A 25,094-nucleotide genomic window follows, 5' to 3' on the forward strand; every position below is an offset into this window, starting at 1 on the left:
TGATGTCGAACCAAACGGACTTTAACGTGTGTTTGAACGAGCTGACGGTTCACTCATTAAGCTGAAAGAAAGATAATCACAGGAGTCACACATGTGCCCACTGTACCATCTGGGAACTCTTGTTTAGCACTCTAATAACACAAACACTAAATCCTCCTGTTTGTAGCAGTGTATACACCTGAGACTTTCACCTGTCTGTCTGTCCTGCACTCGCTCTCTGTTTCTTTCTCTCTGATTGTGTAATAAAAGTACGAACATGTATTTATAAGTTACACTTGTGTTTGAATCCTGCAGCTTATCACACATTTGATTTCCATGTGTGACAACTGCAAGTGTCCAGAGTGAGGACAGTGAGGACCCACTGCTGCACATCATCTGTGAGGCTTTGCACCCCTGATGATCCACCAGGACAAACTCAGCAGTGTGTGAGGAAGAGGAGGAGGAAGAGCCAGCAGCAGCTGACAGATGGAGAGAATAGACAGACTGTTCCCTGTTTGTGAAGGACTGCTAGAAAAGTTTAAAATAACTAATTGTCTGTCCTGAATCAGTCTTATTAGGTGATGTTAAAATAATTTTATAATTCCAGTGTTTTCAGTGTGGGAGTAAGTACTCAGGGCCTTCAAGTTACACACTATGAAAGGCAGTTACAAGTGTAATATTCAGAAACCTAAAGTATGTATCAGCAGCAGAATGGAGCTAAAAATAAATGCCCCTGTTTGTTTCAGTTCTATGAAGCTTTGAGTATTTTGGATTAGTAGCACTGCTGTGTTTGTTGCATCATATTGCTGTAATTGTTTATGTGCTTTATATATTCTGAGGTAAGTTGATCTATAGTGTTACATCATATTACATCATCATCAGGGGCAGGGATAGCTCAGTAGGTAAAGTGGTCGCCCCATGATCGGAAGGTCGGCGGTTCGAATCCACTTAACGGCTACCCTGAGGTACCCCTGAGCAAGGTACCGTCCCTACACACTGCTCCCCGGGCGCCTGCTTAGTGGGCTGCCCACTGCTTCACTGAGTGAATGGGTCAAATGCAGAGAAAAACAAGTAATTTCCCCATGGGGATCAATAAAGTATCCATTATTATTATTATATTCTATAAGGATGTTATGTGTTTGTAGACTTTCTACCCATTTAGCAGAAGTCAGCCTGTTTAAGGCTCTGATATCTATTCTGTGTGACTTAAAGCAGTTATGACATGGTCTGATTTTCTCACCCAATAAAGGAATATTTAATACATCAGTCTACTCTTCATTTTATCAGAAACAGTTATCACAGCTTGTACATTTTCTTTTTATACTTATATGTAAACATTGAGCCAAATTTAGTAATGGCAACATACTGAAAGAACAATATTTGTCTCTTATATATGATATATCTATATATACACTGTCAAAGATACTTGTCTTTGAGTGAAGATTTAAGGTGATAGGAAATATAAATAACTGCAACTTGAATCTTTATTGAAGCTCATTGAATGACACAGAGTTCAAGCACACTGCCGTAATGACTAGTAATGATTAATATAACTATAATATTGGCCATATTATATTTACATTACCAAAGTAAGATGACTGTAGTCTCATGAACAACATGAGCTAATTGTTATTTACTTATTTACTTATTTAATCTTAAAATGACTGTTCAGTACAGAAATAAGGCCCAGCAATTATGTTTTTATTGTCCCGTGGTCTCAGCCTCAGATACTTATCAAATCACACAGCGCTCATGTAAAAACAAATAAAATATTTTCGCCTTCATTGGTGAAAAACAATGCTGTATGAAACTTTATGAAACTGTATGAGTTTAGTTGGATCTTGTAAGAATAAAACTATGAATCGCCTTTAAACAGAAAGTGGTTTTAAAAAGGTGTGCTGATATGAGGATAATGGGTTAACTTTACAGCATACCACAAAGTTGCCATTATTTAACAAAGTTTAAAACATGTTACTGAGCAGAATGAAGGTGCAGAAAAGCCAAAAGTATAATATCCATATACGATAACACATGGTGTCAGACAAATCATACCTGACCATAATTTTTTAAAGAATGAAAGCTATCATATATAAGTTGGTACTGTTTCTGGAAATTGTTCTGTCGAATTTATCATTTCTGCAGGACAGCTCAGGGTTGTGAACTCTGCCACAGCTCTCTATCACCTACCTGAAATTTAGTTTGTTTAAATTTCATATCAAATTTGGCTTATTTCTTAACTATTTAATCACATATCAGTGCAGAGTTCCATCACACCCAGCTGGGGATCTAAATTTCATAACGAAACTTTAGATCAGGATTCTTCATTTTCTGCTTGTAGTCTTCATCAAACTGTTCATTCTGGGCCACAGTGAAGTGGTTCTTCCAGTCACCAACTTTTCCTGAAGAAACAGAGAAAATAATCAGGTTATTTGATCAACCTATTCATAAATGCAGTACACAGTTCTCAGAAGAAACACAGAGGGGAACAAAACAACTTTTAGGTTTAGACATTTATACCTTTTCTCATGAAAGGAGATATAGTCTGGTTCATTGAATCGAAGGTGGAGTAGTTGGTCATTTTATTTTGTTTCATATTGTCAAAAGTCACGCTGGCTTTGACTCTTTCCTTCTCTTCAGGTGATGGAGACAAACTAAGGAAGGAACACAGTCGGTCTATTTCTCGTCCACAGTCCTGTGTGAAGTGTTATTTTATATTTCATTTATATGTTCTTCAAAGAAAATGATACAAAGGCAAAGAATTTGAAGTTAAAATAACAACTGCATAATGTTTCTTTTGGTAAACATAGAAAGCGAGTCCCACAGACTAGAACACCAGACGAAGGCTAAGTATTTCCTAAAAGCTATTTAATCTTTCAGCAAGGGCAACGTGTTTATTAACAAACTCAAGACACTTTTTAATGTAATGAGCTTTGTTGTAAATGGCATTCTTTAGCACAGCTCATGATACCTCAATCAAATCTTCATAGAACATGTAGTGAAAATTTGAATAAGTCTGCTTCTTCTCACACCAGCCGTTCACATGGTCATACCACGATCCAAAAACCACTACAAACACACAACAAAACACAACAGAGTGTTTACATGAGAAATAAAATGAAAACAATGTCTCTTCTTTCTACAGTAAAACTAAACTGAACTCACTCTTCCCCTCCATGAAGTTCTGCAGGAAGGTGCTCCATTTCCCCGGTTCTGGCATACCACTGTCCATGCGTTCAAAATGGAAGTAGGACACTGCATTGTCTTTTGCATTGCGGGCCACGTAGACTACCTGCAGAACCAGACAACAACAAGTTCTAATCTGTTTCATAAATCCCATGTCTCTATGGTTACAGGTATATATGCATTTTACCCTGCAGCGCTGCTCCCAGAAGGACTTTGGTACAAACTGGACTGGTAGATGAGTTTTAATGAGACGAGGAGTGGTGGGAAGTTTGTCTGCCAAGTCTGTACCTGTAAGGTAAGAATGATTGGTTTGCCCCTAATAAGTTGGACTTTTCTAGATGTCAGAGGTCAACATGGCTAAAAGGCCAACATTTTAAGGCACTTTCGAGTGAGTTTGCAAACAATTTTGAGTGTCTAATAACCAAATAGATTTGAAAAATAACCAAATATCAAGCAAAAAAAAAATTATATCACTCTGTTTAGACAACAGTGAATGTGAAACACACTGAGGTTGCATTTTAGCAGCTGCTGTTTCAACATGTGACACACAAAAAATTTCTGCAATCAGAACTGATCTGAGACCTTTGGGCATAGGGGGTTCGCATATCTCCAGGAAGGGTACTCTGTCATGAAGAGGGATGGAAGTCTGACGGTCTTGACCCATGTGCGCAAAATACAGAAGATCTAGGATGTAGGAGACCCATGTGGTTCCTGAGGTTGAAAGAGATAAAACCATGCTGTTCAGTGGGAAATATAGCAATCCATGAAATTATTTATTTAAAAAAAAATACTATAGTAACTAGCTCCACACAACCCTTGTACATGCCCTTAAGCTTTATTTATATAGTGCCTTTCAGCACAACATTTAGCTCAAAGGTTTTTTAAAGCCAATAAAACACACAGAGAGATAAAGAGAGTCTAAAATAATTTCCAAGGCTTTGATTTGAGTTTAAATCAGTTTACTTTCACATGTCTTCACTTTCTTATGTTCACCCAGGCTGGCACAATTCTGTCTACTAAGGTTAAATTAACCTTACCTGCTTTAGGGTACGTAGCAATAAGAATATCATCTGGTCTTGCTTTGAAGTTCTGTATGTTGTCCCAGTTTTCTGTAAAGTCTGTGATCATGCCAACTCCATGGAAGTCAAACAGTTCTGGTCGAGGTCGCACCTCCATCTCTTGACTTTTTTTTATTATTAGAATAACTGCCTGAGTTTTTATTCCACACTTTAGAGTATCTTTCTCCCATATGATGTAATTTTTTTGTCTGCTTTACTGTTTTATTCTCTGCTCCTCCTTGACATCAGAAATGAGTAACCTTCAGTAATTACACCCTCAGTGCACTTTGCTTCTGAAGGTTGTGTTACTGATTAATGATTAGTCAAAGTGTAACCAATATGTCCACTCACCAAGAAATAATTAAAAAAAAATATTGATAACAACAGATAACAGGGTCTGATTTAGGGTCTGATGGCAGTTTACCATCGGTGTCCAATACCTCAAAGTAGAGCTTCCCAAGGTGTGGGGCCCGCCCCCTGGGCATGGTATGAAAAGGGAAAAAAAAAGATTGTTTGGACACTGCTAGCATAGCATGAAAGGTTTTTGACGGGGCTCCCACACTAACGCAAAGCAGGAGATGAAGCATCGCTGAATATGTTTCCAAGCAAAGTTCATTCTAAGCCAAAGACTAGAAAATATGGTGAAGCATGTCTTCCCTTTGGCTCCACCTGCACAAGTGCCAAGGTAGGTCTTATTACAGTTTTTTTTGAATGCTTAAACCCTAACTGTGATTCCTGTAGCACAATCTCTAAAACTATTCAGACTTATAGCAAAACCACTCACTGAGTTTGCAAAACTAAAAGCACAAAAACTGCTTTGCACTCAGTTTGCAATTTTGTAACACACACTTTGCAAAACTGTAGGCACAATTCACTGCACAACACTCAATTACCAAATTTCCAACACACTCCTAGCAAAAGTATACACATGTATGGCTATCATTAACACTAATTTGCCAACTGTCTGGCACACTTTCACATGTCAAAACTTTCTTAGATAATTAGTTCACTTTGCAATCAGCCTAAGCACTATAATACAGGTAAGCTGTGTGTGCGGAGTACAATGGAGGGAGCAGAAAGAGTGAGAAGTAGAGGAGGCCGAGGAAGAGGACGTGGAGGTGAAGAAGTAGGATGAAGAGGACGACAAGGACAAGGAGGAGCAAGAGGAAGACGAGGAGGGGGGAGAGGAAGAGGAGGAGGGGGGAGAGGAAGGGTAGGAAGAGTAAGAAATAGAATTGCTGATGACATCAGAGCTACAATAGTGGACCATGTAATCAACCGTGGAATGACCCTGAGGGTAGCTGGCCAACGGGTTCAGCCTAACTCGAGCCGCTACACTGTAGCAAGTACCATAAGGACATCTTGAAATGAGAATCGGTTAGTACAGTCACTTCGCACAAAGATTTGTAGCACTGCCATATGCCAATGAGAAACACACCAATACCATTGATGTAAAAATACTGAAATTGTTACTTTACAGAATTGCTAGATGACCAGATGCTGGGGGCAGAGGAAGCATGTTCACTGCAGACCAAGTAACCCATATAGTCATTATGGCGATTGCAAATAATCCTATACTTGGAAATAAACACTTGTGTTTGTTTTGATGTGTTTGAATAAACACCAGTACTTGAAGTTTGGATCCCTCTATGCTTATGGATCTATGACAGAAGTATGAGCTCAAACTGACATAGCCTACCTTGTGCACAGAGAAAGCAAAAGCCAGATGTGTTTTGTATTCATACCATCAGTGTGCAGTTGGCGCATTGTGTGCTTAGGAGATGATGGCTTGTGTGTACTGTTTGATACGGAAACACCATTTTTACGAAGGTGTGAAGAGTTAATCTAGCTGTGTTTGCTTTTGCAAGAGAACTACAATGTTTTGATTATTGGGTGACAGGTTTTCTTATTTGTGTGAAGAGTTTTGCAAAATTAGCCAATGGTTACAAAAAATGTGCTTAAGCAATCAGAAAAAACTGTAATATCCAGCTTATTATCATACTCTGTGCAATATAGTCTCTTACTTGTACTCTGTAGGAAGAGTCACATTTTGTTACCATTATGTTATCACCTTACTTTTAATATACATTTTTTGTAGTTGTAATATAGTACTTTGACCTGCTCAACCAACTGTCTACTCTCCAATGCCTACACTACAAGATCCAAGCACCAGGATTCACAGGATCTCTTTCTTGGACAAAGATGAAAGGCATTAGTGTTGTATTTAAAGTGTACTGGTTTCATTTTGTTTTTTCATGCTTTCCAATATATTATTATGATCTTTATTTCTAGCACACTTTGTTGCATTTCCTGAGCATTATGGAACAGTTTGTGTTGCTTAATGTACAACTTTTAAGAGATTGAGGTTCAGACTGCATGAACATAATCTGTCATGGTTTCCAAGTTTCTTGCACTAGCCCACCTCCCCCTTCTCTCTTTCCTAGCAGTGTTTGTATGTTTGTGGGAGTTATTTTTATCTTCCCATCAGTAGTGGCTCTTCCTGATTACCCACCTTCCTGCCGGCGGGTCAGTGAGTCACTGATCACATTCACCTGTGGCTCGTTAGATAATTTCTGGGGGTAATAATAGATGAAAAACTTAACTGGAGAGCTCACGTAAGATATATTCATTCCAAAGTATCACGAAGCATTGCAGTACTAAACAAGGCAAAACAGGTATTCGACAGAACATCACTTCATATTCTCTACTGTTCACTGGTTTCACCATACTTAAGCTATTGTGCAGAGGTCTGGGGCAATAACTATAAAACCACATTACATTCACTTTTTACTCTTCAAAAGAAAGCAATTCGAATCATCCACAATGCAGGTTATAGGGAACATACAAACTCACTATTTTTGCAGTCTGAAATATTGAAAATTGACGATATAGTGAAATTCCAAACAGCACAAATTCTATTCAAAGCAAAAAATAAAGAACTGCCAGGTAATATTCAGAGTATGTTTTTTTTGAAAGAAGGAAGTTATAATTTAAGGGGTTTTTGTAACTTCAAAACAATGAAGGTACGTACTACAAGAAAAGGCTTTTGTGTTTCTGTTCAAGGAGTGAAACTATGGAACAAACTGAATATGGAATTAAAGCAATGTCCAAACATAAAACTGTTCAAAAAGAGTTATAAAAATATGATCTTCTCGATCTATAAAGAAAAGGAAAATATTTAAATTAAGTGAATGTCTCTATTTAAAAACAAACAAACAAAAAATTCATGATGTGATATTATAGTATATAGTATATCAGAAATCTGTTCACTATTTTTATTACAAATTATATCAGTAAGGAAGCTGACTAAATATTCACTGATAATTTATGGGACAGGGGTGGGATTAAATAAGTGTATACTTCTTCCCACTCCCTTTCAACATGTAAATTAATCAGAATGTTTTTTTGTATGTAATTTGTATAGTATTTTTTTCTCTCTCTTATTTCTTTTCTAAATGTACTTGTATATTGTTCACATGTTGAAATAAATTACCAATCAATCAATCAATCAATCAGGCGGTCTACTTAAGGCTGGAGCCACGATGACACTTGGTCATAGTTTGCTGTTTATGTTTGGCTTGGAATAACTTTCTTTTCGAGAACAAAGTTTGCAATCTTGAGCTCAAGTGCAGAAATAAATTGACAATACAGCCCCTCACTGTGCTTTTGGCTTCCATGCATTGATCATCAGGTTTTACAATAAAAGCACAACGTGTACACGTAAAATTAAGGTATTTGGAGTGTTTATTATTCCACTGTATAATTCTGTCACATGTATGCCACAGTTTGTTTAGATGAGATCTTTGTAATACACACTGCACAGCAGTAGCTGCATACTATATCCAGTCTGTATGCCTGGCTCTGTTCAAATTTCAGTGCAGAACTGAAGTGTGGGATCTTTCATCTTCTTGTAGTCTTCATCAAAAACGTCATTCTGAGCGACGGTGAAGTGGTTCTTCCAGTCGCCAACCTTCCCTGCAGAAAATAAATAAATAAAAAATAAATAAATAAATAATATAATAATAATAATAATAATAATAATAATAATAATAATACAGGTATTTTCCCCTAATGTTACCAAATGCATCACATTACTGTTAGGTGTGTACCTTTTCTCATGAAGGGAGAAATCTTGAAATCCATAACCAGTGTTGGTCAAGTTACTTGAAAAAAGTAATCAGTAACTAATTACTTCCCCCAAAAAGTAATCCCGTTACTTTACTGATTACTTATTTTCAAAAGTAATTACTTAGTTACTTTTTAAAAATACAATTTACAACCTGAAGAGGTGATAAAGTGATAGATCTTTCAGCCCAATTCTACTTTTTCCTACATAATCCATCATACAAAATATAATCAAATGGAAAAGTCTCTTTTTTTAACTTGTTTTTATCAGTTTTAATCTTTTAACTTTATGCATCAAGCAAAAATTTAATTATATGCAACATTCTCTGACTTGAATAAATTAGTTTAACATTTAAATCTATTTTCTGCACATTCCAGCACATAAAATAAAATATTTTTTTGTGTTTACACTCACTCTTTCAAATAGATGCAAGTAAAACACAGCAGAAAATAAATAAAGTCAAAGACTCAGCGGTCCTGTTGCTCTATTTTCACCTGTAAAGCAGGACTACGGTAGGCGGAGGTTTACCCTGGTGCAGGTGTGCCGCGGTAAGTTGAAGAATCCGCGAGTTTCTCTGTGAATTTCCCATTACGTCGTTGCGCACTCAGTGCTTGCTTGGAAGTTTAGGGGTTTTTTTCGCTGTAAAAAGAAGTTTTCTTCCCACGCACGATGGACGCTAATGTTTTTGTCACTTTTTATGGAATCAAACTCAAAGGTCAGTACTTCCACGCTTTAAACGCTGCACGCTCATACTCTCTCCCACAATCGATATGTGATCCATTGTTGATCTGCACACAGCTGTTGTCACTAACGGCGCACTCGCTTACGTCACTGTCGTGAGACATTCTCGCAAAAAAACCAAAAAAAACAACAACACAGTTTTAGTAACGCAGTAACACTACGGGAAAGTAACGGTAATCTAATTACCGTTTTTGCAATAGTAATCCCTTACTTTACTCGTTACTTGAAAAAGTAATCAGATTACAGTAACGCATTACAACTAACACGTTACTGCCCATCTCTGTCCATAACCGGGGCTGTAGAATAGTTGGCCATCTCATTCTGTTATCAAACTGGACTCCACCTGAGATCATTTTCTTCTCCTCAGCAGAACAAGACAAACCGAGGAAGCTGCAGAGTTTGTCTATTTCCCATTCAGTGTCCTGGAAACACATCATGGAATTAATCGCAGCATTAAAACCGCCTGGATGAGAGCATGAGAACATGCAGAAGAAAGTGCCAATGAAGAAATCAGATTACCTCAATCATATCTTCATAGAACATGTAATGAATATTTGAGTAAGTCTGTTTCTTCTTCCACCAGCCATTCACATGGTCATACCAGGAGCCAAATACCACTAAGATCAAAGAACAACACTTAAGCAATGAGAGGAAAAGATCTACACCTCACACGAAGGATAACTGTATTATTTATGCATACTTTGTCCTTCCAAAAATCTTTGGAAGTAGTTATTCCATTCTCCAGCCTCTGGCTCAACCACATTCATGCGATCAAAGTGGAAATAAGACACCATGTTGTCCTTTGCATTGCGGGCTACATAAACAATCTGCAGAAGATGGGGGGGAAAAAAAAAACTTAAACCTTTACCAGAAGTAGACACTTTGGAGCTCCTTATTAGGCTTAAAGGTTCAAGTTACGCCTGACGTGCTGCCTTAGATTGCACTGTTATCAGTACTATTATCAGCTTCTTGAAAAACAGCACACAGGTTACTGTACCCTACAGTTTTGCTCCCAGAAGGACTTTGGCACAAACTGGACAGGAAAATGAGTCTTAATGAGTCGAGGGGTGGTGGGCAGCTTGTCTGCCAGGTCTTTCCCTGCATGGAGGGGTGAACATGGAGTAAGGAAAACTTTGATATGGGAAACGGGTAACATGATAATATAACCATAGCAATATGACTGATTGCCATGCCATCTTTGGATTCAGGTTACCAATCTCCAGAAAGGGTACTCTTTCATAGATGGGGATGGTTTTTTGCCTCTCTGGACACGTCTGACCAAAATACAGCAGGTCAAGGATCTGGGAGACCCATGTAGTTCCTAGAAAGAGAGAGAGGCAAATAACTTGATCCCAACACTGACCTCTATACACACATTTTGATGAGCCATAGTTTTTGTACACTCATTTGTGATATGTATTACTGTGTGCATACTTTATTAGGAGAGATGAAATTTTAAAAAAAATGTCTTCCTTGCTGGTTCCATCAAAGAAGAAATGCTCAAGTAACTATGTAACACGTACGTAATCCAATTCCACAACACAATGTGATGGGAAATCAGCTGTGTTTTGCTGCCCATTTTATTTCGAATCTGGCGCGAACCGGTGAACCGGTCCCTGAATCAGTCACGTGGTACGGACTGCCCGCGAGGCCTCGAACGTCACTGCATACGTAATCAAAGCAAGCCTCGATACGTGCTTCACAAAACGCCCCCGAGACGCTTCGACACACAGGACACTTCACTACTAGACTGGATAGAGATAAGTGTGCATTTAGTTATTTATCTTTTTTGTGAGTTTTTTCTAATGAGTTGGAAGAAGTTTGACCACTGACCAAAGAGTTTTAAACACACCAGGGTCATGGAAAGAGAATAAATGTATGAGAATCCCCATTTAAAAATGAAAAATCATTAAGAAAAGGTTTGTTTGACTTTAAAATGACAGCTTTAAAATTGAGCTGTCCTTTATTTGTCAAAAAAAAGTGTCAAAATAAAGGATGCCTTTGAGGGCGTAGTGGCCCAGAAACAAGCAAGACAGCATAGAAGTTAGAAATTTAAGAGCAAAGACAAATTTAAAGGTTAGCATCTCAATGGATTTAGCATTGGTCCCTAGCCTACATCTCATTTCTCTGTTCTTCTTGTTCTAGCCTCACTGCAAGCATTACAAGCTTGCAATTTATCTGCTTCATTTCTCATTGACTATCACGCAAACCACCTGACCATGAAACTGCTTGTTAGTCAGTTGTCTGAATAATTTTGAGCTTCTGAAAATGAAGGTTGTGTATAGAAATGGAGGTAATTCTTACACAGTTTAGTTTGGGCAAGATTTCTTGAATTGAAGCTAAAAGCCTGAACTTCGAGCGCATATTTATGGTTTGATTTAATATCTGCTGCAGTGATGTACAGAGGCAAAACTACAAAACTAACTGTAGCTTGTTCGTCTGGAAACTTCAGAAAATTAATGACATTTTCTCAAATTTAAGAAAGTGCCTCAAGCTGTTTTTTTTGTTTTTGTTTTTTTCCTAATGGCCAGCAGGAACTGACTCGTCTAGTCATGGAAGGAAGTCCTTAAAGTGCATGGAAAAATAATTTCACTGCTCACATGATTCCACAGATGACTTACTAGCCATGGATGGTATGCTAACATGTTCGATAGAGACTATGTCTGTAACATATAACCAGTACTGTCCAAAACTGAGGGAAAATTTTTTATTGTTAATCTAACGGTGCAGCCTGTCCACAAAGACTACAAATTAGTTTGTTTAGCTTGAGGTGTACCCTGATGTAGAAATTCTTAGGCTTCCCCTACATCCTAAATCCCAGTATAACCCCTGTTCCCCATGCTTTTGTTTCTGCTGAGTCAGACTTTGGTACTTGGTGTATGTTGCCTTGTTTTGACAGAACTATGTTTTCTGACCAAAATACTGCAGATCAGTAACGTAGATAACCGTTGTGTTTCCTATAAATATAGTGTATTAAAATTAATGTGTTGGTTCCAGGCATTGAAACATGTATCTTTTCAAAATGTATAATGCAAAGCTAATTTTGTCACTGATTCACATAGTAGTAGGACAGGCCTAAACAAATGGAACAAACTGAGTGATGCAACGAAAGGGGATCAAAAGGGGAGGGGAGAAGCAAGGGGCCTAGAAAATAGAAACAGCAGACTGGAGGTAATGTTCAAGATGGAAATGGTCAGCAGCAGTACTAAGGTAGGTTGTGGCATTTAAACAATGTTCAGTGTACCAAGAAAATGTGCCCACACATTTTTTTTCCCCCCCATCCTCCAATTTTGGTGAGCACGTACAAATTATATCCTCAGTTTCCTGTTCTTAGGTGATATTAGTGGGGCCCACTGTGGTCTTCAACTGTGTGTTCAGAGATGCTCTTCTGCTTACCTTGGCTATAACAAGTGGTTATTTTAGTGCTTTCCTGTTAGGTTCAATCAGTCTAATCATTCTTCTCTGAGCTCCTAACACATCAACATGTCATTTACACCCAGGTAAGTGCTGCTCATTGGCTATTTTCCTTTTTTGTCTCTATTTGCTGGAAAATCCTTGTAGTCCCACTGAATTACTTAGACCAGCTTAGCAACCATGCCATTCTGATTTTCTTTTTAAACACAGAGTTGCTGCCATGCGATTGGCTGATTGGATCTGTGCGTTAACGAGGAGTTGAACAGATGTACCCTAATGAGTAAAGCGAGTGTGTAATAAGTATAAATCATGCATTCATGTACAACTAAGAAGACTACGGACATCAATGAAACAATAATGAAACTGAAGAAAACAGTGATGCAACATCAAAGTATGCCAAGTGCAATCAAAACCAGAAAAATGAAGATTCAATTTTGGTCAGATTAAGATCTTGTTTTGTTAAACAGTACTGTTCAGCAGTATCTGTTTGATCTTTTTAAAAAGTCAAGACGGTATGGGCTGTTTTGGGCACATGCATGTCTTAAATATTCACTGTCAGAGATGACATTCCTGTTAACTGATGATTCATAAGTTTGTGATTTGTAAGTTTATTTATTTCAATAAACAGATCAGCACTTCTGGCTTATTTCATACTTCATTTTTTTCAGACTATATCCAGTCTGTATGCCTGGCTCTGTTCAAATTTCAGTGCGGAACTGAAGTGTGGGATCTTTCATCTTCTTCTTGTAGTCTTCATCAAAAACTTCATTCTGAGCGACGGTGAAGTGGTTCTTCCAGTCGCCAACCTTCCCTGCAGAAAAAAATAATAATTCAGGTATTTTTCCTAATGTTACCAAATGCATCACATTACTGTTCACTGTACCTTTTCTCATGAAGGGAGAAATCTTGAAATCCATAACCGGGGCTGTAGAATAGTTGGCCATCTCATTCTTTTTCATGTTATCAAACTGGACTCCACCTGAGATCATTTTCTTCTCCTCAGGTGAACGAGACAAACCGAGGAAGCTGCAGAGTTTGTCTATTTCACGTTCAGTGTCCTGGAAACACATCATGGAATTAATCGCAGCATTAAAACCGCCTGGATGAGAGCATGAGAACATGCAGAAGAAAGTGCCAATGAAGAAATCAGATTACCTCAATCATATCTTCATAGAACATGTAATGAATATTTGAGTAAGTCTGTTTCTTCTTCCACCAGCCATTCACATGGTCATACCAGGAGCCAAATACCACTAAGATCAAAGAACAACACTTAAGCAATGAGAGGAAAAGATCTACACCTCACACGAAGGATAACTGTATTATTTATGCATACTTTGTCCTTCCAAAAATCTTTGGAAGTAGTTATTCCATTCTCCAGCCTCTGGCTCAACCACATTCATGCGATCAAAGTGGAAATAAGACACCATGTTGTCCTTTGCATTGCGGGCTACATAAACAATCTGCAGAAGATGGAAAAAAGAAATCTTAAACCTTTACCAGAAGTAGACACTTTGGAGCTCCTTATTAGGCTTAAAGGTTCAAGTTACGCCTGACGTGCTGCCTTAGATTGCACTGTTATCAGTACTATTATCAGCTTCTTGAAAAACAGCACACAGGTTACTGTACCCTACAGTTTTGCTCCCAGAAGGACTTTGGCACAAACTGGACAGGAAAATGAGTCTTAATGAGTCGAGGGGTGGTGGGCAGCTTGTCTGCCAGGTCTTTCCCTGCATGGAGGGGTGAACATGGAGTAAGGAAAACTTTGATATGGGAAACAGGTAGCATGATAATATAACCATAGCAATATGACTGATTGGTAACCTGAATCCAAAGATGGGATGGCAATCTCCAGAAAGGGTACTCTTTCATAGATGGGGATGGTTTTTTGCCTCTCTGGACACGTCTGACCAAAATACAGCAGGTCAAGGATCTGGGAGACCCATGTAGTTCCTAGAAAGAGAGAGAGAGAGAGAGAGAGAGAGAGAGAGAGAGAGAGAGAGAGAGAGAGAGGCAAATAAACTTGATCCCAACACTGACCTCTATACACACATTTTGATGAGCCATAATTTTTGTACATGTTTGTTGGACTGACCTGCTTTGGGATATGTTGCAATAAGTATATCATCTGGTCTGGCCTGAAAGTTCTGAACATTCTCCCAGTTGTCTGTAAAATAGTGAGTCATTGAGACTCCATGGAAATCAAAGAGCTCTGGTCTGGAAGACAAAATTGCCTTTTGGGGAAAAAGAGAAAAGAAAAAACAAACATTAGAGTGTGTGAACAGCAACTGCAGGGATTTGACTGCGGAGAAGAAAAAGAGAAACTAGTGTTGGCAGTTGTGGGTAGTGAATTCAGATTTGTTTCTACTTCTGAGTGACACAACAAATGATTAACAGCACAAAAGCACACAGTGTGCTCAGAGATCAAGTCTTTGGCTGAACTTAACAAAAACACTGGTTCCAAGTGACAAAGAGAAAGTCTTAAAGCTTCAAACATTGGAAAAACAAATAAAATATAGGTTGCTTCTACGTGCATTTAAAACCGCTTTCTTTTTTAATAGCTCAGCCTCACATGCTTAACAAGAAACAAACTCCACAACAGGAAAGCAACCTGTAGCTAAAAACATCAAACTGTTTTGTTTAGAGATACCATACATACCTTCTCAGCACTAAGTGATATGTTCATTGTTGGTTTCTGCCTGGCTTTTGGTGTTGTAAGAAAAATTCTCCTCCTTTTCTGGTTGCATAACATACCATTGTTAGCTGCGCTCACTTCCACATGTAATCTGAAAGCCCCGCCCCTCTGGTTTCAGATTTCCTGACCCTTTTGTGGCCACATTCGCTTAAGGATTTGAAGTGCTTCAAATGAATTCCGTGTTCTATTTGGTGTGAAATTTTAAGTAGGCAATATTTTTAAAAAGCACATCATATGCTGTAGACTGGATAGAGATAAGTGTGCATTTAGTTATTTATCTTTTTTTGTGAGTTCTTTGTAATGAGTTGGAAGAAGTTTGACCACTGACCAAAGACTTTTAAACACAAGGGTCATGGAAAGAGAATAAATGTATGAGAATCCCCATTTAAAAATGAAAAATCATTAAGAAAAGGTTTGTTTGACTTTAAAATGACAGCTTTAAATTTGAGCTGTCCTTTATTTGTCAAAAAAAAGTGTCAAAATAAAGGATGCCTTTGAGGGCGTAGTGGCCCAGAAACAAGCAAGACAGCATAAAAGTTAGAAATTTAAGAGCAAAGACAAATTTAAAGGTTAGCATCTCAGTGGATTTAGCATTGGTCCCTAGCCTACATCTCATTTCTCTGTTCTTCTTGTTCTCAATCAATCAATCAATCAAAGCTTTATTCGTCACATGCAGGTTGCCCTGCAGTGAAATAGGACCCCCCCCCGACACATATAGCACAAACATTACATGGGGATACAGGTCAGAGATTGGTAGAATCAGAAAAAAACATTGAAATGTACACTACACTGGGGAAAGTACAAGAGGAAAAAAAGAGACCCCTACTCATGCTATGCTTCCATGGTAGGACAGCATGAGAACAGGAAACAAAAAAACTCCTCTGCACAAGAAGCACATAAATGTCCACAGCACAACATTGTGAAGACATGACAATCCACAGGGGTGGGTGGGGGTTGAGGAGTAATCCGAAGCGAACACAGCAGCCACCCTGCACAGCGCTACCATTCCAGCGCGGCACACAGACCCACCGTGCTGCCCCTTCAGGAAACAAGCATCGAAGGCGTTTGGAAAGGAGGGGGGATGAGTGTGTGCTTATCAGTGTAAGTGTATGTGTGTGCGTGTCCAGAGTTCAGCGGAGACAGTGTCCTTCGCTCTATCAGGCTAAGTAAACAGTCTGCCAGCCAACCCAGGTGGCCTTCATGGGACGGGAAGAATAGTCATCACACAGTCGTTATCAGGGAGTTGTTTTGGTGGGCTCCAGCCTTGGGCCTGCAGCTGGCGCTGTGGTGTCCGAATGTTCTAGCCTCACTGCAAGCATTACAAGCTTGCAATTTATCTGCTTCATTTCTCATTGAATATCACGCAAACCACCTGACCTTGAAACTGTTTGTTAGTCAGTTGTCTGAATAATTTTGAGCTTCTGAAAATGAAGGTTGTGTATAGAAATGGAGGTAATTCTTACACAGTTTAGTTTGGGCAAGATTTCTTGAATTGAAGCTAAAAGCCTGAACTTCGAGCGCATATTTATGGTTTGATTTAATATCTGCTGCAGTGATGTACAGAGGCAAAACTACAAAACTAACTGTAGCTTGTTCGTCTGGAAACTTCAGAAAATTAATTACACCAAGAAAATGTGCCCACACATTTTTTTCCCCACTCTCCAATTTTGGTGAGCACGTACAAATTATATCCTCAGTTTCCTGTTCTTAGGTGATATTAGTGGCGCCCACTGTGGTCTTCTACTGCTTTAACCCATCTGCTTTGAAATACTCTGTGTTCAGAGATGCTCTTCTGCTTATCTTGGCTATAACAAGTGGTTATTTTAGTGCTTTCCTGTTAGGTTCAATCAACAATGTCTTGTTTGTTGCCTTAGATTGCACTGTTATCAGTACTATTATCAGCTTCTTGAAAAACAGCACACAGGTTACTGTACCCTACAGTTTTGCTCCCAGAAGGACTTTGGCACAAACTGGACAGGAAAATGAGTCTTAATGAGTCGAGGGGTGGTGGGCAGCTTGTCTGTCAGGTCTTTCCCTGCATGGAGGGGTGAACATGGAATAAGGAAAACCCTGAAATGGAAAACAGGTAACATGATAATATAACCATAGCAATATGACTGATTGCCATGCCATCTTTGGATTCAGGTTACCAATCTCCAGAAAGGGTACTCTTTCATAGATGGGGATGGTTTTTTGCCTCTCTGGACACGTCTGACCAAAATACAGCAGGTCAAGGACCTGGGAGACCCATGTAGTTCCTAGAAAGAGAGAGAGGCAAATAACTTGATCCCAACACTGACCTCTATACACACATTTTGATGAGCTATAAAGTTTGTACACGTTTGTTGGACTGACCTGCTTTGGGATATGTTGCAATAAGTATATCATCTGGTCTGACCTGAAAGTTCTGAACATTCTCCCAGTTGTCTGTAAAATAGTGAGTCATTGAGACTCCATGGAAATCAAAGAGCTCTGGTCTGGAAAACAAAATAGCTTTTTGGGGAAAAGAGAAAAAACTAAATGTGTGAACAGCAACTGCAGGGATTTGACTGCGGAGAAGAAAAAGAGTGTTGGCAGTTGTGGGTAGTGAAGTCAGGTAGTGCTTCAAGCTTATTTCTACAAGTCCTCTATAAAGAGAGTGATACAACAAATGATTAACGGCACAAAAGCCCTTGTGCTTAGAGATCAAGTCTTTGGTTGAACTCAACAAAAACACTAGTGCCAAGTGACAAAAAGACGGTCTTAAACTTTCACATTTTGTCAAATGAATTGATTATCGATTCCTCCTGCATGCGTTCAAACTACTTTCTTTGTTTTTAGCTCAGAATTACATGCTTAACAAGTAAAAACTCCATGAAAGGAAATCAAATTGTAGCTAAAAAAGATACTAAAACAGCTTTGTTTAGAGATATCATACATACCTTTTTAGGGTTAAGGAACATGATCTGGGTTCTGCCTTGCTTCTTTGAATGCATTACTCCCTCACCAGCTGAGTGTTTTCTACCAAATGTCTGGTTGCGAAACACACCACTATCAGCGTATCTGAGCTTTGCGTTACGTTGTGAAAGTCCAGTATTTCCTTCTTGTTCATACAAAACCAAATCAGAAAAATTTGGGACAGTATGGAAAAGTATAGAAATTAGTGATTTCTAAATTTACTTTGACTTGTGTGTCATTACAGACAATATGAACACAAAATGTTGTCATGTTTTGCCTGGTCAACTTCATTTCATTTGTAAATATACATCCTTTCCTGTCATTCAGACCTGCAGCACATTCCCAAAAAGGATCCAGTTGTGGGGCATCAAGTCATGGGCCTTCTTGTAGTCAATCCAGGCAGTGCACAGGTTGTTGAGCCAGGGTTTGTAGTCTCGGCTGCTCTGTCTACCAGTACCTGGTGTTTCACTCCACTGATATTGATACTCGTGCCAATTCCCTTCTGTGCCCGCTCATGTTTTGAGCCATATGCCTATTCATCTTAGCCGCTATGATGCCTGGACAGGAGCTTCCATGTTGTACTGAGCCAGGTTATTGGCTGGTAGTTAGATAGGACTGATCCATTCTGGGGATCCTTGGGCATCAGGACTTTCTGGCCTTTCTGACATCAGACACCATTCTGGGTGTCTCTTACTGACTAGCAGCTGGTTCATTTGTGCTGCTAGAAGTTCATTGAGTGCAGCTGGCTTCTTTAGCCGTGAACCATGTCCAGGCCTGGTGCTGTCCAGCCCTTCATACTTGAGACCCTTTCTTGGATGTCTAGCACTGTGATGGTTACTGGACCCTGCTCAGGGTAACAGCCTCCCCGGACCCTGTTTAGGGAGGTTGCTGTGGTCTGCCCTTAGATTCACGAGCCACTGAACATTGTTGTTATACATAGCATCCTTGTCCCATATGCTCTTCCAGTATTACTCCATCTCCAGACTTGGTGGTGCTGCTGTTCTCATATTGTTCCCCTGCCACTGAGAATACACCTTGGATGGTTCTGTGGAGAACAGCTGGTTTATTCTCCTGCCTTCTACATCTCTGGTATACCTTTTCAGGCGGCTGGCCAAGGCCGTGTGAGTCAGACTTCACCAGCACCTTTCACCATGGGCCACTCTGGAAAAAGAATGAGTCCAGCCCTTCTCCAGGAGTTTGGTTCCAGGACCCTTATGTCGTGGTGAACCTAACTATATCTAGTTATCTAGGTTTCTTTCCTGCTAGCAAGACAGTTCACTTCCCACAAAACAAAGTCTGTGATGTTTTGGGGCTGTCAATATGCCTAGCCCTTGCCTTTGCCTGCTACCCAGATTACACTGACCCTGGCCCTGGTGCCTGTCATTGTGCATAGTAGGCCCACAGGATGGTGGATTCATATGATTTCTTGAAGCTGTGCCTGAACAAGCCTCATTAATCCAGATCCAGTCACCAGAGTCTAGCTGGCAAGCTTCCCTCCCCAATCTGGCTCCAAGAGGGGCCTTGATTTCCCATGGTGAGATTATACGGTGCAGGAATTTCCATTAGCATGTTTTGAATCGCTCTTAATCTGGTGCCTCCCTTGTGACCAATTTCTAATGGGAGACCCTATTAGACAATACTGCTCCCAGGGCCAGGAGGACGATCCCCTGTGATAAGGTACATTTGTATTTTATATTTAGTTTATAAATAGTATTGACTAATTAAAATATGATAAGAATAGTTGTATTCATTTTGTCTTGGGTAAACCACATTCTCAAAACCCCCCAGACAGAGGAATTCATATTGATTTCAGCTACACAAACAATACATTGTTGCTAGTTCGGTATTTCTTGACGGAACAATGCAGATTTTTTACCTGGCTGTAAAATATAACTAAACCTGAATAAAATCAAATAGAAAACCCTGCAAAACAAATGGACCAGTCATTACCTTTTATTTTTTTTATCACACACAGAGAATAAAAAATGGGCTGTTAGCACTTAGTAAAAAACTTAAAAAAGTAAACTTTCGTATTACTTTATACATTTTAATCTACACACCAAAGTTTCAGTATTGCAGTACAGTGTTACTGGTAATGTCCAATATTTTTTTGTTTGTAGTGACATAAATATTCACTTTCAAACATGAAATGCCTTTTAATTTGTGATTAATAATATAAAGCACATTGATTTAGTTAAAGATTTAGATAAAGTCAATCAGTGACCCTTTTTACATTCTATATGCCTGGCTCTGTTCAAATTTCAGTGCGGAACTGAAGTGTGGGATCTTTCATCTTCTTCTTGTAGTCTTCATCAAACACTTCATTCTGAGCGACGGTGAAGTGGTTCTTCCAGTCAGCAACCTTTCCTGCAGAGACATAGATAAAAACCAGTCAGGTATTTTTCCTAATATCACCTCATGCATCACAATATGGTTCAATGTACCTTTTCTCATGAAGGGAGAAATCTTGAAATCTAAAATGGAGAACGTGGAATAGTTGGTCATCTCATTCTTTTTCATGTTATCAAACTGGACTCCACCTGCAATCATTTTCTTATCCTCAGCTGAATTGGACAAACTGAGGAAGCTGCAGAGTTTGTCTATTTCCCGTTCAGTGTCCTGAAAAGATAGATAAGAGTTATTTGGAGTAGGGATGCATCTAAAGGCTGCAGGACAGTAGCTCTCGATGACTGGAGCTGGAGACCCCTGATCTTAAGCATACCACATTATCTGTCAAACATAGTGGAGATGATGTTTTGGCATGTATAGCTGCCAGTGGAACAAAGTCACTGTTTATTGATGATGTGTCTGCTGATAGAAGTATCAGGATGGTTTTAGAAGTGGACGGGGCTATACTATCTGCTCAGATTTATCCAAATGCTGCAAAACTGATGAGACGGTGCGTCATAATATAAACAAATAACGACTCGAAGCAACCCAGAGATTTCTTAAGAGAAGGAAAGGGGATAGTCTTCAGTGGCAAAGTCAGTTACCTGCTCTCAATCCAATAGAGCATGCAGTTTAGTTACTGAAGACAGAGATCCACACATGCAGCACCTGAAGGTGGCTGCAGTAAAGGCCTCGAAGTACATCTCAAAGCAAGTCCATATAGGTATACGGTAACTATATTAGTGTGTCCAGTTATTTTTAAGTTAAAACAAACTGACTGCTTGATTTAACAGCCTTTCTGGTGGTACACAGAGGCAAAATTACAAAAGAAATGTGACATTGTCCAAATACTTATGGACCTAACTGTATCATCACAACATTACAGCCATCATTACAGCATTATAAGCTACTAAATGAGAGCTTCAAGCAAGTAGCGTAAAGAGAAAGGAACTCACAAAGGAATCAGATTACCTCAATCATATCTTCATAGAACATGTAGTGAATGTTTGAGTAAGTCTGTTTCTTCTTCCACCAGCCATTCACATGGTCATACCAGGAGCCAAACACCACTAGGGCCACAGAAACAGGAAAATAGCAGTCATACAGTAAATGAAAATAACTTTAATATAGTATTTTATGCATACTTTTTCCTTCCATGAATCTGTGGATGTAGTTGCTCCAGTCGCCAGGCTCTGGGTGAGCAATATTCATGCGATCAAAATGGAAAAAAGACACCATGTTGTCCTTTGCATTGCGGGCTACATAGACAATCTACAAAAGATTTTTAAAAAGGAAAAATGAACTCTAACTCAAATGAATCTCAAATTCTCTTGGTAGGCTTCAAGTTTAACTTAAGCCAAGTGGAAAACTGCACTATTATCGGTATTATTATCAGCTTCTTGATGATACACTGAGCTGATGCAAACAACAGACAGGAAAATGCAACCTTGCAGTTTTGTTCCCAGAAGGACTTTGGCACAAACTGGACAGGAAAATGAGTCTTAATGAGTCGAGGGGTGGTGGGCAGCTTGTCTGCCAGGTCTTTTCCTGCATGGAGGGATGAAGATGAAAAAAAACACAAGTTTGTCTGTGTAAAATGTTAATACCAACTAACCAACGGTAACATAGCGATATGATTTTAGTCAAGTTTGAGGAAAAAGAGGCCAACAATCCATAATGGTTTGTAGGTGTTTGTGTAAAATTGGTACATTTGATCAAAAACCTGAAAACAAAGGTGGAACGGCAATCTCCAGGAAGGGCACTCTCTCAAAGATAGGGATGGTTTTCTGTCGTTCTGTCTGACCAAAATACAGCAGGTCAAGAATCTGGGAGACCCATGTGGTTCCTAAAGTGAGAGGGGGGAAAAAGAAGTTAACATGACCCCTACACTGACCTCTATGCACACACTTTGATGAGCTGTAAAGGTTTATACCTCTTTCTTGGACCGACCTGCTTTGGGATATGTTGCAATAAGTATATCATCCGGTCTGGCCTGAAAGTTTTGAACGTTCTCCCAGTTGGTTGTGAAAATGGGAATCATTGAGACTCCATGGAAATCAAACAGTTGTTGTCGAGAAGGAAAAACTGCCTTTGGGAAAAAAGCAAAAACCAGATTTTTTAAAAAATCTGAATGTGTACTTAAATTCACTTTATTGTCCCAAAAAGGACACTTGTTGTGCATCATGATGATTAAAAACAACAATAAATCACTTATGATGCAGTTAATATGTACATAAATAAATAAAACACACACAGAGAGAGAATATAAAGCAGGGAAAATATTGTTTGCAAGTTATAAATTTCACTCATAGTATGAATGCAGATGGTACAAATTAAATTTTACAATGGTTACAATGGCTGACTGTTTCTACAGAGTGAGGACACTTTGTTTGTGTACTAACCAGTTAAATGTATAATAGAAATACCACTCAGCTGCTCTCAGGCTTGTTAAAGTTTTCCTGAAATATTATGAGGACCAGGGCTCTTGCTGTCTTTATCAAGGCTGAGAAATCAATGTAATGTAATGTAATCAGGTACTGCAGTGCCATCTGTGGGTAATGAAGTCAGATCATGCTTCAAGCTGTTTTATACAAGTCCTCTTTCAAGAGAGAGCGAGATCACAAATGGTTAACAGCACAAAAATACTTGGTGTGCTCAGAGAGGAAGTCTGGCTGCTGCTCAACAAAAACACTGGTGCTGATTGATAAAGTAACCCTCTGACTTGCAAAATAAAATGAACCCACATGGCTCATGCATGCATTTACACGACTTTAACTGATAAATCCATTGTCATTAGCTTAGCTCTACATGCTTAACAAGAGACAAACACCATAAAATTAGAGCAAACTCTAGCTGAAGCAACAACAACAACAAAAACAGTTTGGTTTAAAGATGTCAGGCATACCTTCTCTGGATCGAGAGACATGCTGATTGCCGGTTTTTGTCTGGTTTCTCTTACTGGGATTTTTCTCTGTCCAGATGAGTATTTTATATGCAACTTCTGATTACGTAACACACTGCAGTGAGAAGGGCCCTCCCAGGGGAGAACTGAAATTCCAGCCCTTCCCTGACTTCCGGATCCTTTTGTTGGGAGCATTTCTTTTCCTATTCTAGGATCTAAATGAATCCTAGAATTGTGTCAATGAAAACATTACTCATGCATTCAAATCACTTTATTTGGTATGACATTTTAAATGGACAGTATTGCAAATGCATGATATACAATACATTGATTAGAAGTTTGGATGACGTTACAGTAATATTATCACATGACCACTGAACAAAAAGCAATGTCATGCAATGACAAAGCTTTTTATTTATGACTGTACAGAGGTTTAAGTGAGGGAACAAATATGTTCCCCTTTGAAAGGTAAGCTTTTAAAAGTCAGAAGGAAATCTTGATTTTCAAATCCAACATAGCTGTAGATAAAGAGAATAGGCTTTCTGGCTGGAGTTAATCTACTTTAAAGACACATCAAGGAGAGTAAAAACATTTCTGGGCTTGTGGCCTTTATCAGCATTATTGTTCCAGTTTAGCAGTTATGCTTAACTACTTTCGCAAGTATTAAAAAAATAGCAAAAATCTCCTGCATGCATGTGTTTTATGCTTACATTTTTAATATGGGGACAATAGTTAGAACATCAGTATCGTAGTTACTGTAGTGACAAACGATAAGTCATTTTTTGCAGGTCAGTTTAATGGAACTTATTATTAAAATCACAAGCATCAAAATATAATCTTTGAAATGTAAACATAAAACCAGAATTGATGTTCACAGAAGGAACTGAAAAATAAATGAAAAGTTAAAAATTACAACTGCACATTGGGTTTGTTTGAACAAAAAGGAAGTTGCAGATTTTAGCTTGCAAAACACGTTCTAAGACCAAAGATCACACAAACACTATTCAGAGGGGTAAAGTACAAGCAAGATCAACTCTAAAGAAAAGAGTCAGAAGAATATGGTAGGAATGATTAATTAGCATGTTAAAGAGAGAGCCCTGCTATAGGCTGGCAGTAAGTTCATGCTGTACCCCACCTTTCAAATTATGTTAGGGGTGAAGGGCTCCACCACCCTGTGACTCTGAGGCATCGAGCTTCTTCTTAAACACACTTCTATGAGAAGACTTTAAGTGCAGGCTAAAAACGTATTAGTTTCTGTTGAGACTAAAGACTGGGGGGACAGAGTATTTCAGTCTGTGGCAAGGTTATTATAGCTCACTAAAACTAAACTAAAAATTAAAACTAGATGTGAAAAAGAAATTCAGTAAAATAAAAAAATCTAAATATATCATATTTTTAAAAACTAAACTTATAAAAAGTTAAAACAAACTGAAATTAATCTGTGAACTTTAAAAAAATGTTCATTAGTTTTCAAAGAGTAAATATAGTATTAGTGTTTGTTATTTGGGGGGAATTTTTTTTTTTTTATCAAAACTTGCCAGATGAGGCTTTGATGGAAACATTTATTGAGTCTTTTGATGTCTACAAGACTGTGAGCATTGCATGATCCAATAATAATGAATAGCAACTAAAAATAAGACTGAAACTAATAGAAACTAAACATTTTCAAAA

General features: G+C 38.7%; 4 protein-coding genes and 1 pseudogene across 7 annotated transcripts; all 5 read right to left on the reverse strand.

Annotated features, from left to right (window-relative positions):
• Positions 1–1,297: 1,297 nt before the first annotated feature.
• Positions 1,298–4,603, reverse strand: LOC147305982 (cytosolic sulfotransferase 3-like). Its single transcript, XM_086276580.1, has 7 exons — positions 4,200–4,603; positions 3,745–3,873; positions 3,350–3,450; positions 3,142–3,268; positions 2,948–3,045; positions 2,497–2,671; positions 1,298–2,378 (listed from the first exon to the last, which is right to left on the reverse strand). Exons 1-7 carry the CDS (start codon positions 4,336–4,338, stop codon positions 2,266–2,268), a joined length of 882 nt encoding a protein of 293 aa, XP_086132706.1. The 5' UTR covers positions 4,339–4,603; the 3' UTR covers positions 1,298–2,265.
• A 4,736-nt stretch (positions 4,604–9,339) lies between these two features.
• LOC147305983 (cytosolic sulfotransferase 3-like) lies at positions 9,340–10,485 on the reverse strand (annotated as a pseudogene). Its single transcript, XR_015126594.1, has 4 exons — positions 10,085–10,485; positions 9,788–9,914; positions 9,607–9,704; positions 9,340–9,509 (listed from the first exon to the last, which is right to left on the reverse strand). The product of XR_015126594.1 is annotated as a cytosolic sulfotransferase 3-like (transcript).
• Positions 10,486–13,093: 2,608 nt separating this feature from the next.
• Positions 13,094–18,200, reverse strand: LOC147305984 (cytosolic sulfotransferase 3-like). 3 transcript variants are annotated; one of them, XM_086277077.1, is made up of 10 exons: positions 18,118–18,200; positions 17,552–17,623; positions 15,161–17,454; positions 14,597–14,735; positions 14,326–14,454; positions 14,131–14,231; positions 13,838–13,964; positions 13,657–13,754; positions 13,385–13,559; positions 13,094–13,312 (listed from the first exon to the last, which is right to left on the reverse strand). In XM_086277077.1, exons 3-10 carry the CDS (start codon positions 15,251–15,253, stop codon positions 13,200–13,202), a joined length of 975 nt encoding a protein of 324 aa, XP_086133203.1. In that variant the 5' UTR covers positions 15,254–17,454; positions 17,552–17,623; positions 18,118–18,200; the 3' UTR covers positions 13,094–13,199. The 3 variants fall into 3 exon arrangements, with proteins under 3 accessions (XP_086133203.1, XP_086133202.1, XP_086133201.1); XM_086277076.1 differs by having other exon boundaries at positions 17,552–17,673; positions 18,118–18,178; XM_086277075.1 differs by lacking the exon at positions 18,118–18,200 and having other exon boundaries at positions 15,161–17,266; positions 17,347–17,454; positions 17,552–18,025.
• On the reverse strand, positions 17,122–17,642 carry LOC147305985 (cytosolic sulfotransferase 3-like). Its single transcript, XM_086278947.1, has 3 exons — positions 17,552–17,642; positions 17,347–17,454; positions 17,122–17,231 (listed from the first exon to the last, which is right to left on the reverse strand). Exons 1-3 carry the CDS (start codon positions 17,640–17,642, stop codon positions 17,122–17,124), a joined length of 309 nt encoding a protein of 102 aa, XP_086135073.1.
• A 1,870-nt stretch (positions 18,201–20,070) lies between the features above and the next one.
• Positions 20,071–23,577, reverse strand: LOC147305986 (cytosolic sulfotransferase 1-like). The gene is made up of 8 exons (XM_086277078.1): positions 23,427–23,577; positions 22,472–22,610; positions 22,245–22,367; positions 21,969–22,069; positions 21,667–21,793; positions 21,494–21,591; positions 20,578–20,752; positions 20,071–20,500 (listed from the first exon to the last, which is right to left on the reverse strand). The coding sequence occupies exons 1-8, from the start codon at positions 23,445–23,447 to the stop codon at positions 20,388–20,390; spliced, it is 897 nt and encodes a 298-aa protein (XP_086133204.1). The 5' UTR covers positions 23,448–23,577; the 3' UTR covers positions 20,071–20,387.
• Positions 23,578–25,094: the final 1,517 nt, after the last annotated feature.

The sequence above is a fragment of the Aulonocara sp. 'chitande type north' Nkhata Bay genome, linkage group LG20 (assembly GCF_057382095.1).
Source record: "Aulonocara sp. 'chitande type north' Nkhata Bay isolate Kocher_YH1m ecotype deep benthic linkage group LG20, A_spYH_male_GT1.1, whole genome shotgun sequence".
Taxonomy (NCBI): Eukaryota; Metazoa; Chordata; class Actinopteri; order Cichliformes; family Cichlidae; genus Aulonocara; species Aulonocara sp. 'chitande type north' Nkhata Bay.